General features: G+C 45.0%; 1 protein-coding gene across 6 annotated transcripts in view; it reads left to right on the top strand.

Annotated features, from left to right (window-relative positions):
- PALM2AKAP2 (PALM2 and AKAP2 fusion) overlaps positions 1–10,798 on the top strand; it is a 277,857-nt gene extending 267,059 nt beyond the window's left edge. For all 6 annotated transcript variants that reach the window (XM_072860628.1, XM_072860627.1, XM_072860626.1 and 3 more), the window contains one exon: positions 7,392–10,798. In XM_072860628.1, coding sequence (XP_072716729.1) covers positions 7,392–7,484 — 93 coding nt within the window. In that variant the 3' untranslated portion in view covers positions 7,485–10,798. The remainder of the gene's footprint in view (positions 1–7,391) is intronic.
- Positions 10,799–12,756: the final 1,958 nt, after the last annotated feature.

Below are 12,756 nucleotides of genomic sequence, written 5' to 3'. Positions count from 1 at the left end.
CAACCAGACAGGCAGCTGCCACTTGGATCATTAAGTCCTGAGAGCTGAACGTGGCTCGACATTGCTTTTTGTGAGTGAGGGGAACCCGAGACTTCCTCGGGTGCTGGGAGCAGTAAGGGTGCTGTAGCACCTGAGGCTAAAGAGAACCAGCACTTCTGCCGGGGCAGAAGGCAGCAGCCACGGTCTCCTGAATGGGATTGTGGAGAGGTCTGATGTCCACAGAAACTCGCCGTCATATGCTGAGCACACCAGCAGCACTGATGTATAGAGCTTCAGTTCCTCCCTACGTAAGACACACCAAAAGGCAGGAGGGTGGTTTCAGTAGGAGATCTACCCTGCCTCTCCTTTAAACATCACCGCCTTCTGTTCTATGTCTGGCTTCAGTGCGACAACACGGCTACAACACGGCCGCTCTGGCCGGGGCTTGCAGGTTTTGCCTTTCAGAGACAGAGGGCAAATCAAGCACATCTTGGAAGAAGTCCTCTGCTCAGGAAGTTCTCTTGGAAGAACTTCACTGCTCAGGCAAGGGGCCAGTTTCTTCCAAAGAGGATGTGTTACAGTAGAGGTTTCAACAGGTGAGAAAAAGAGAAAAAACAGCAGCAAGAAAACAGGTCAAGCACTGATGGTAAACAAGACTGAGACTGGCCAAGCAACGTCATTAAAAAAACATCAAACTGACTAATCTTTTTTTTTTTTTATGACACCAAGTTGCTTGAATCCTATACTCTGGGATGTGCCAGTTCTTGCAATTTCTTTATTTTGTTCTTGTTTCCTAGTTATAACATGCTTGTTCAATGTACTAATGCTGGTCTTTTCCCTTTCTACCAGTACACCTGTAAATTACTGTCTAGCAAGGTTACTTCCGAGGTACTTTTCAACTGCTTATTTATTTTTGCTTCCTCTTGCATGGTGATTGCAAGTGCATGTTGCTGCAGTTTGCATTTTCATGCTGTGTGCCAGTGCTGTTTCATATCAAAACTGGGATGCAAATGTGTGTGTGGGATATTCCTTCTTATCTGTCATCAACAAATATTTGTGTGGCTGCTTTTCTAACCCTTGGATTCTAGTTACAATTTCTGGCATGGGAGAGCTTGTAATCAAAGGGATGGGAGCTGTTGCCCAGGACTGGAGCATTCCTGACGCGTGAAATTAGAACTTCTCAATCCCTGTTACCATTTAGCTGGCAAAGCTAACCTGGGATCCAAGCATCCTCAGATGCTGAGTGAAACTGCTGTGGCTTTCTTTTGTCTCTGATTATAGTGTATTACACTGTCAAAACCTCTAGTATTCTGTAAAGAATCTGTGCACCCACCTTTCATCTGTGGAAGAAGAGAGTCAGATCCAAGCGCAGGGCCTCGGTCTGGTGAATTTTGTGAACCTGTCCTTGTCCCTGTGTGTTGTGGTGTGATGTCTGATCACAGTCCCACAGCTTAGCATCAGTGTTGGTCTCAGAGTAGAAGAAAAACAGACCTGCTAAAGAAAGGGTATTTACAGTGACATTTGGTATTTTAGCAAGGCCGTAACTTGAACAGTCCTTACCTCTACAAAGCTGGACTCTGCCAAATGCAACAATTTTAAGAGCAGGGAGTTGACACCAACTACACTTTTGCAATATTTGTGGGAATCAGGTGCTCAATAATGTGGACATTTAATTTGCCTGTAATTTTCTCTGCAGACATATGTGTAAATCTGGACTTCTCAAACAGATTGTGGTAATGACTGACATTCATTCATCCAGCGTCAGCATTTTTTAATAAACATGAACCTTCCACTATTTCCCTATTCCATAACATATTTGACCACATCAGCTACCTCAAGACAAGTATATGAATATTTTCTGTCCTGGAGAGTAAAGCAAGGTCAAGTCTATGCCATTTCCTATTCATTAAATAATTTAGTGTGGGTTTTATCTCACCAATACAAGCCAGTGATTGATCTTTGTGTAGTGTATTTACAGAGTTAATCAGTATAATAGCAGTGTGCTTTCAGAGACCTGGCTTTAAACACAGGTTGGGCCTCTTCTCCCCCATAATATCTGCGCAATCTGCATATCTGAGTTATGACCACTAATATCTGCATATCTGAGTTATGATTTATGAACGGTAAGTAGTGAGCAGAGTGTTTGATGTTGTGCGAGAGGCAGAAGCTCAGGTGTGGATTTTACGTGCCTAGCCCTTGGCCTTCTGCTGTGAAGGGTTGTGTGTCCACCTTGATAAAATGATAATGACGCAAGGAGTAATGAACTGGAAATGAATGTGCATGGATGGGAAAGGGGGTAGAGATGAAAAAGGCTGTAGGACACAGCCATTCTCTACGCGGGTGAGGTATGCCACCTGGCTATTCCCCAGTGCTAAGCCTCAGACTGAAGAAACCATTTGGTTCTCACTGGAAATCTTTAGCTGAAGCCGGGCAGTTGCTTCAGAAGGAACAGCGAGACTCAAGGCACGATGCCCCCCTACTCTGTACTGAGCCCAGAGCTGAGCTGTGGCTCCTGTTCACCAGAGCCCTCCGTAACCCGCTCCGCTGCAGGCAGGTGGCTCAATTTTAATCATTGTCGGCAGCGCTGGAGCTGACCCAGCTGTGGTTGTGCCGGCTGGAGCAGGGGCTTGCACGCGGTCAGCCTGGCAGCTCCGCTCCGGTAAGCAGCAAACCCCCAGCAAAGTACAGTAACTGCTGACGTTAAGCTACATGCAGCAAACCACAGCCTGCTTGGTTAGGTTGATGTGGTTTTATCACCTCCAAATTCCTGCAACCTGCGTTAAAAGCACATCTGTCTGCTTAAAGAGACCACAGATAACTACACGCCTGCACATATATAGGTTGTTTTTATCCTCAAAATCTTCTGCTTTTATCCTTACAACAGTACATGTCTTCGAATTTATGGGACGTTACCCTGAGTTTGCTTAGTATCAATCATGCTGTAGGGGATACTGCAGTAAGGTGACATTTATGCAACATTAAAGGCTACTGCTGAAAACTTCTGTGTTACAAAACAGAAAACCAACACACTAAATTTGATGGCAGAGGGCACACAGTTTATGTTTTAATACTGACCATCAGCATTATAAATACTGTTACTGTCTTGTTTCCTGTAAAAATGTTTTTGTCTCAGATACCCAGCTCCTCACTGTGCTCCCTAGAGGTCTGGTGTACTCAGTGAATAGTATTAAGTAGGTACAGTAAAGAAAATAACTTTATACTGTAGAAATAGATGTTCTTTGTCCCTCAGTAGTTCCAGTTTTATATTAAAGCATTTGGTTTATTGTTCCTGAGTGGGAATGCTCATGCCTGCAGGAGCAGGCAGCCTGTTCCCTGCCTTTGTGCTTCTGTCTCTTCGTGCACGGTGTGCTCCATGAAGGTGTCTTGTGCAGTGACTTTCCCACATGGTACTGGTAGATTTTACACACCCAGACCTTTGCATTTTCTGGTTTTGTTGCTTTTAGTTCTTCCAGGTCCAGATGGAAAGAATCAGTAAAATATTAAGCTCCAGAAGAATAATTTTGCTCCCACATCAGTTTTGCTGCTACTGTTCAATGAAAATTAGCCTGTACTATATAGCAGTCAGTTTCATTCAGTGGTGAGGATAAATATGCTTTGGACTAAAGCCTATCTGTATTTTGCTTTTTATTCTCTTCTTGCCAGTAAGAGAGCAATTATTGTTACATCTGTTGGAGGGAAACTCAGGACAGGCTAGTCTCCATCTCTAGGATGGATAGATAAATTAATCTTACACCTGACAGTGGTAGCTGTTTCAATCTTTTTTTTTTTTCCAAATCCTCAAAAATAAATGAAATCTGTTGGGAAAGGGCCCTCTGCAATTCTTAGCAAGACCCTAGAGCTGCAGCCACAAGATCCACACAGCAATTTTTTGCAAAGAGAGGTGAAGAGCGGTTTTTACAGCCCTATGTATCTTGGTACATTTGTCTTTGCCTCACACCTACTTCTGCTCTCCAAATTCTTCCTCTTCTATTGCAGCTAGTAGTCAAATCACCTCTCCCAAATAAGACATTTTATATAACATTGTTTTTTCACTGATGTGGCCTTACCATTAGGACATAGCCAGCTCAGTTCTTCAGCCTCAGCTTGAGTGAACTGCTTCATTATCTTTCTGATTTTTGGTATACACCTTCTGCATGCAGTTATGAGCCTGGCTGCCTTAGGACAGCCTGACCACCCAAGCCTGGCCCTGCCTGGGTCACCCTGCCTGCACCCGCTGAGCTGGCGTGGGGCATCATCAGGGAGGACACTTAACGAAGCGTTGAGGTAGCATTTTGTAACGTGGCCAAAATGCGGCATGTTACAGACCCCAAAAACAGCCACAACAACAAGAGCAAAAGACTTTCCTTCCTCTGACCTGCTGTGGACTGCACTCATGATGGGTGCTGGACTCATGATGGGTCAACAGACAGCCCTGATATCTGCCAAGAATATTTTAAAATTGAGATCGTTTGCTATTTTAGGCAAGCAGCTTCCTGGGTTGTGAATTCAATGCTCCATTGAGGAGTCCCAATTCTCCACTCAGTCATTCCAGTTGCATGCTATAATTACCCCATTGTTTCCCCTAGTGGGTGTAAAACTGACACAGCCTAGTAAAAATGAGGGTTATTTTAGGTCAAACACTCTTTTCAGTAGATTAGAAGAATAATTCTCGAGTAACTATTCAGAAGGACCTTTAGCTTATTAGTATCAGCTCTACTATTTAGAGGGCTTGTAATACTAAGCCAGACATCAGTACTTGTTTTCCTGCAAAGGCTAAGTCCACATTCAGTGCCCTCTGGTATCTCTGATATAATTCTGGAAACAGTTTTCCTTGGAGCAACATGTGCAGAAGTAGACAAGCTTCTTGGCAGGTTTGCAGCACGGGATAAATGGAAGAAACCCCGTTGCCATCTTTTAAGACAAAGATGAGCTGGCTGATCCAAAGCAGAAATCTTCACAGTTTAAGGGTCCTGACTGTTGCAAGCTGTCAGCAGAGACCATCACAACATTGTGATTTCCAGCAAGGAAGACACTGACTGGAAACTGTTGTAGATTATGTAAAATCGATTTTATTTTCAGCTGGCATAAATCTACAGGGCAAACTCAGCAGACTTCATTTAAATATACCACCACTCTGTGACAGTGGCAGTTTTGGTTTGAAATTTATGCTGAATTTGCTGTTTTTTCATGTAAATTTCAATATCCAGTGGGGAGAACAGTAATTTTCTGTGTTTTATTTAATCATTATCCCATAGTAGCCTTGATAGTCTCCTGTCTTGCAGTATTTGTCTGTTGCCATCCAAAAAAAAATCACTGTTTTTTTTTCCCCATTCATTGCTAACCCTGGAGCAGGCACTGTCTTTTCTTATTCTGAGAAGATAATAAGATGATGCCCTGATACCCAGTCCCAGTTTTGCTTCTCCACTGTTCGGTTTGGGTTCTCTTTCCTTGGTTGTGACACTTGGAATCCCAAAGACGTAGTTTAAACTGCTGGTCCTCATCCCTGCAGCAGGAGTAGCTCCAGTATGCTGCTTATAGGCTGATGTCTCAGAAGGAAATTTTTTTAATCACTTCGATACTTTTTTTGATGAATTGTTAGGTTTGTGAGCACATTTGCCCTCTACTGGGTAAAACAGAAACTGCTCAGCCCTGCTCCCCCTCTCAGGTGGTTGCTCTGCAAAAAGAGGAGGCATGATTTGGGGCAAAATTTCAGCAAAAAGTCCCTCCAGTGGACCTGGACCAGCTTTGTAGCCCCGGTTAGTGCCAGGCAGCAGACGCAGCTTTAGCTCAAAATCTTCTCTGTTGGCTGGATTTTTCCTTTAGTTCTTCAGCTTGTCCATAGTCATAGTCAAAAGAAACTAGGAGGGCAAAGAAATAATAAAGCTGGCCAACCTCCACCCTACCTTCAGCTCCTGAATGGAGGTGTGGGTCTTAGCGTAAATGCAGAAGTGTGTTCTCATTCCCGTAAGCAAAGTTATGGCCTGTAATTTCAGCTGACAGTTCAGAGCTGATTTCCCAATATTGCTTGTACAGGAGCCCCTACTACCTGTGTGCTTCTCCAACCACAGCTTGTCACAAGCTGAAAGACGAGTTTCTTTAGTCTTAAGTTTTTCATTTTTATTCCAGTCAAGGCTTAAGTCCTCACTGCATCTGACTTTCTACACAGAAGAATAAAATAGCATCATCCTTTCTCAAAAGGCCAGCTACTCTTCTGCAGTCAAGGAGTGTGCAGAGCAGCTTGCAGGGAGCATTAGGGATGGGGTATGGTGGGCATTGGCTCAGTGAACAGTCACATATTTGTTGGGGGTTTTTTTACAGTTATTTTTTTTAACTGACTGTTTAAATATTTCAAAAGTTTACTTCTCTGGGAGGGCTGTTTTAAAACACATTGAGGGCAGTGGACGTCGGCAGCTTTGTAGTTTGATCACGGAGCTGTTATTCAGTGTTGGTCAGAAAATAACATTGCTGTGTGCTTCTGTAAGAAGGCCCCAGACCCCTTCATGTCTCACTGCTGGGAGGAACACACCCACTGCCATGCATTCTTTGCCAAGGATTATATCAGATGCACATCACAATAACACCTTTTGGGTTTGTCTGATTTTTTTTTTAACCTTCTTAAAACAAATATTAAAACTGTTGCTTTCTTAGTTAATTGTTTCTGTGTGTGCATGTGTGTGCATAGGTATAATACATACACAGTATGTATGTTTTCATATGTGTGCATATATGTGTGTGTGTGTGAAAAATATATAAAAGTATCAGGGCCCATCTTGTACTAGGCTGTGCAGGTCCTCCTTGTGTAAATCTGCTTTTGCATATGCATGGAGTGATTTTTCACTCCAAGAGCACTTTGACCACCGTTGGTGTAGCTGCAAGCCAAAGACCACAAGAAGATGATGGGGGGGCTGCCTAGTTCTCCCTGCGGGGGTGATGTGCTGAAATAAGCAGAAGACTGCTTTCCAGGCTGCAGATGCAGCTCCAAAGCAGCCTCTGCACAAAGCTGCCAGGGGCTTGCTGGCTCCTGGTACGAAAGGTGTGCAGCTGCCTCTGGGGAGAGGACCAAGACCCTGTCCCCTGTCTTCCCCAAGCAGGGATGGGGCAATGTGCAGTGGGGCTGGTAAGGGGCAGCTGGGGCTCCCCTGAAGCGAGCTGGATGGTGCCGAACAACTCCTACCACTTCTGTCCTCCCGTGGTGTGGCTTTGCTCTTGTGTGCCATCCCCCCCCACCTTCACACCAGCAAGTGCTTCATCGCATGAGTCCTCCGAGTTTGCACGAGGTGCGGCACTGGGAGCCCTGCGGGAAGGGCTGGCCAGGCTGGTCCCTGCCCGCCCCGTTGGTCCCTGCCTGCCTGGCCACGGGGGCCGCAGGCAGCTGAGTGATGTGCTGTGCTTTCCCTTTCTCTCCTGACCAGGTCCTCGAGGCGACCAGGGTGAACCGCAGGAAGAGTGCTCTGGCACTGCGCTGGGAAGCCGGCATTTATGCCAACCGGGAGGAGGACGAATAACCACGCTGCAGCGCGAAGACAGTGACCAGGCACGCCGAAACCAAAAAGAGAGAAAGGAAGAAAAACAAACACAAAAGCCACCACAAAAGCAGCAGCATTTTAGTCCAATATTTATTAAATACACAACAAACTCAATGATGCACATAGACACAGAAATGATCCAACTCCTGGCAATCCTAAAACAACGGGAAAAACCCACCTAGAAAATACCCCTTTCTCCTTCCCCCCTCTGAAATAATGCAGTGGGGAGGTGCAGGGGGTGGGAGCCCTCGGGGGGACAAGGGGGCGGTTGTCCCCACGGGCCGGAGAGGCTGCAGGCGCATGGCAGGGGGTCAGCGTGGAGGAGCCTGCGGCCAGGGCTCACGCTCGTGCTTTCCGCTGACCGAATTGAGAGCCCTGCCTTGCCCCCAGGATCAGGTCCCCCCAGCAGCTCCCATCGGACCCTCCTGCAGTTCCTTCGCCTCCCACAGCCGCTGCACTGAGACCGTCGGCGTTACTTTGGCGTACTCTATCCAGCCACAAAACACAACGATATTGCCCTCTGTTGCTATTTCTTTGAGGGGACTGAAGGGTTGGGTTTGGGATTGGGGTTTTTTTTTGGGGGGTTGTGTTCCACTCCCCTTTCTACTAATTTACCTGTTTAAGAGGAAGAAAAAAAAACCAAACAGGGAGGCAGTTATTGCAAATGTACAATCCAGTAGACTCAGTAAAACAGTCCTTGTGTTGCAAACACAAGCCATCACAATTTAGGAGTGGAATAGATGGGGATGAGAGCTAAGCCAAATGGATTACCTTAGCTTTAGGATCCTATATGCTTGCAATATCACCTGAGCTCCAGGTTCTCAGAGCATATTTACGTAACAAAGTTTCTAAATAGAAAATCTGTATTTAGCGGATGACAACTATTTTTTGATGGTGGGGAGGGAAAAGAATGGCATTTGTGTAAAATCTATGAAGATGGATAATTTGAAGTAGAAAGGTAGTGGGAAAGGGATACAAATAAAGGACATTTAATTTTTAAATGAGGCAATAATTGAACTAAGCCAGACTCTGGCCTAGAAAGAGGTATGAAATAAAGAAGAAAGACAGTTAACGTCTTCAACTATATTTATACAACATAAAAAGCCTTTGAAGTAGAGTGCTTTGTGGAAGTCTTCACGTTTCCAGGCAACAAAAAAGCTAAAGGGCATGACGAGTTGGAAGGAGTGAGCAAGGAAGAGCAGACAAGGGAAGAAAACATTATTTTTTGCCATTCAGCCAGTGTTTTCAGTGCTACATGCAAACCATAGAGCCTTTAGTTATTGCTTAGGCTTGGGATCAGCGGTGAAGGATTAGTGAGGATCTATGTGTGCGTGTGGGCATGTGTGCACGTGTGTGTGGGGGCGTGTGCGTGCGGCGTGTGCGTGAGGCTGGCATACCAGAAAGGGTATGGCAGTGAGTGTACTGATTATTTTCTCCAAAGCTGTTTACCAGCTATAGGGGTGAGTGCTAATTTCTTTTTTTTCTGAAAGGGGATATAAAAACAAGGCACTGAGTTAATGCAGTATTTGTGATATTAAAATTTGACCCAACATGGTATTTGCATGAGTCACAATTGCAAAGTATTGACCAGTTTTGTAAGCTGACAATTAGGAAAAGAAATGTGGTATTTATTCTTGTGCTTTGTATTTGTATGTAGTATAGAGGCTGCGGGTTTACTCTTTCTTTTCACGCAAGCAATACAATAGGAATATTTTACAACTGGGAACCATAATTTCTGGACTAGAAACCAGTAAGTTTGGGAGGTGACAGAAAAAAAGACACTGAGCTTTTTTCTATACAAAATATTCTGTCTTTTTTATAAACAAACAATTATTATTTTGACATCTTTTTAAAAAATCATCAGCCAGGATAGTGGTCCTCCCTTAAGCCTTTCCTTGGTTTCATGACCTGCTGTGCTGTTTTATCCTGAAACAGTGAGCTCATTTAAAATGAGTACCGATACTGTGAACGTACTTCTGGTGCTTTTCTTAAACAAACACAGAGCTTGCAACCAAATGATTGCCCGCCCCACCTTCAGTTCCTCCAGCATGTGATTTCTGTCCATGGACACTTTCATTTTGAGGCTTATTTTCAGGGAATTGTAGCAAATACAATTATATGTACCTGTTAACTCAGTTCTGTCAATTGTCTTGCTAAGTGCTATTGAACAGAAGAAAACCCTGCTGAACTGAGTGTTCACTGTGATAAGGGCAGCGAGCTTATCTCAAGGATGCTCTCTAAACCCGGGTGCATGGGGAGGCACCATGCCTGTGAAGGAATTACATACCTAATGAAGTGGACTGTTGTTCAGACACAGCAATCGACAGTGAACTGGGATTCACGTGTGCAGGTGGGTCCTTACTCTAAGACCGTAGGACAAGCAACGCCACCAATGCAGCACTCTAGTAAGACCATACATCACACAGCCGCATCCGTGAGCTCTGCACATCTGTACCAAGAGGATTCCTGGCTCCCTCCACTCTTGGGGAGAATGTAAATGAGACTGCGAAAAAGGGGTTTCCTGAGCAGAGGAGATGGCCCTTGTACTTGCAGTGAGGTGGTCTTGCACCAAACGATGCTCTTCAGCGTTCTCCCCAGTATTTGTTCCCTGAAACCAAGGCAGCCCTGGGCTGCCTCCCAGAACCTGCATCTTTATTTTCTTTAACCTGGAGGCCTGTTTTTCCCTCCTTCTCTCTCACTGGAAGCCAGTGAAATTGATCACCCATCACAAGACGTCTCGTCATGCTTTGCCACATCCTCCCCTACTACCACAATCAGCCCTCCGTCTTGGAAGTGAAAAATAAATTGTTCCCCTAGAAAGGGGATGTGGTGGTGGAGAAAGGCCAGGCAGGAGTCCTCTGCGCTAGAAGCATTCGCTTTCAGCCCCTGTGACAAAAGTATTTGCATGTATCAGTGCAGGACAGCCAAACTTTCCACCCAGCAGAGTTTTTCTCTTCCAGAAATTATGGACACTCGTAGTCAGCAGCACACATTCAGTGCTGTGGTAGCACGAGTGCAATGCAGTTTACTTGCCTCTGTTATTTAATTTGCATGCTACCAAGCTTAGGTGTTTATAAGTATACGCCAGTAATACATATCTATCTATATATAACTATATCAAATGCAACAAAAGAGCACTATTGCAGAGTTAACTTTGTCTCCACAAAAGAAACGCTCAGATCCTTTCCCGTGGCAAAGACTGGTTTTAATGAAACTGTGTATTGAGATATAGTTAAGCATTAGCATTTGTGATTATAATCAGTTTGGGGTTACAGTGCAGGTTTTCTGAACAATTCGTTTTAAAAGCTGCCAGTTTGGGCTTCATCTTGCTCCGTACTGACATTATCTGAAGGAAAATACTGTAGCATTGACGTGTTTGGCAACCTAAAGGTGGCATCCTTGTCATGACTTACTTATCAACCAGTTTCAACAATACCTGGCTTTCTGTATGTTAACCACTTAAATGTTATCCTGCTTCTGTTTTATAGTGACTGTGAGGCCTACAATGCAAGTATATAATTATTTTCTCATTAAAACAGAAACCTGTGTTGTGTTTCTATAAAGCTGCCTGTTTCTTCACATTCTTGCAGGAAGGTGTACCCCCGCAAGCATCACGTGGCTGGAGGAGAGTGGCTTGTCTCCCACCTCCCAAGGTGGTCGGTCTCCCTCCCTTGACTGCTTCTGTCTTTTTGTCTAGAGGCAGGAGAGATCTCTTTTTCTCCACTCGCTGCCAGATGCAGATGCAAGAGCATCCCTGAGTATTGCTTTCCCATTAACGTGCTTCTGGAGGGTTGCTGAGGCCAGATCTGCTTCATGGTGAATTGCACAAGCTTTCTTACCTTGGTTCCTTCACACCTGCAGGATCCCTGCCGTCCTGCGTGGCAAAGCACGTCATTTCAGCCGCTCGTCCATTGCTCACATGCACAGCTGCAGCAACCAGCTGCTTGCCCATTGCCGCAGCCCCTCACCCCCTTTTCGTGGTCAGCTAGACCAGGAGAGACCCCATCCCTCACCCCTGCTAGGAAGCTGCCGTGATGTTTGCCTGCAAGAGCTGGAAGGTGCCAGTGCGCCAGGTGCGTGGCAGCTGAAGACCGGCCGCAGGCACTTGTTGGGAACTGGGCAGGTTCACACCAGCCTCTGCCCCTTCCTGTGCCAGGAATAGGCAGGCATTTAATTATAACGCTGCTCCGCAGCCCATGGGAGGAGGCTGAGGACACCAGTGATTTCAGTGGGAGTTGGCTAGGGCCAAGCACAGCAATTCAGTCCGTGCTCTCCGTAACACGAGCCCTCCTCTCCCTTGTGCACACAACATCAGAAATGCCTATGGAGAAAAGTCAGATGTGGATTTTCTTTCCAGTTAGTAAATACTGCTGGAAGTCAGAAAATAGGTTAGAAAACAAGCCTGATAATTTATCCACCAAATATGGTCTCCATGAAGAAAAAGATGTTATTGTCTTTTCAACACAGAAGAGGCTTTCTGTCTTCCTTTGCCTTTCCTTGCCCTATGCTAAGAGTGATAGCACATTGGACTTACTGGCACGCAGTGGGAAAGAGAACTCCTTCTAGACCTCTCCTTTGGGTTTTCTGGGAATTAAAAGCAGGAATTGGACACTTGCAGGAGAGCACTTAGACATTGCAAAACTAACGCAGCGATGCCAGTGAGTGGCAGCAGCTCAGGAATTTTTGCAATGTGTTCTGCTGTTACCAGCTGTTGGTATTTGTTTAATAACACACACTTAGGACATCTAAAATCCCTGTCACCTCATTGCGTAGCCAAAATGGCATGCACCAAGCTTTAGAGTATTTTTACAAAGTAGTTAAGGAGTAGAAAAGAGGCATTTTATCCATAATTTCCAGGATAGTCCCATATAAGTTTAAGGACTATAAAAGCCATTTTATCCCATATACTTATCCCACTATTTATCCCATATAATTATGCCACTACTTATCCCACATAAGTAGTTAAAGACTGTAAAAGAGCCATTTTATCCGTCATTTCTGGCATAGTCCCATATAAGGTGAGGATATTGCGCCTCTAATAGTTGTAGGTGGCTTTAAGAGGCCTTACCACAATGGGAAAGCAAATGGAGAGGCAAAGGATCTCCTCTGCAGAGGTGGGTTTGATTAAACTGCTTTAAAAGGAGGGAGTGCATTCAGTACAGTGTTTTCAGTTGCGAGTGGGAACAGGAGATTTAAAAAAAACCCCACAAACAGGGTTTGTAGTGTAAGAAAGCCAAGTCAGAGCACGACA

The sequence above is a fragment of the Ciconia boyciana genome, chromosome 4, assembly GCF_034638445.1.
Source record: "Ciconia boyciana chromosome 4, ASM3463844v1, whole genome shotgun sequence".
Taxonomy (NCBI): Eukaryota; Metazoa; Chordata; class Aves; order Ciconiiformes; family Ciconiidae; genus Ciconia; species Ciconia boyciana.
The sequence above is the reverse complement of the archived record's forward strand: the minus strand, read 5'-3'. Positions and strand labels throughout refer to the sequence as shown.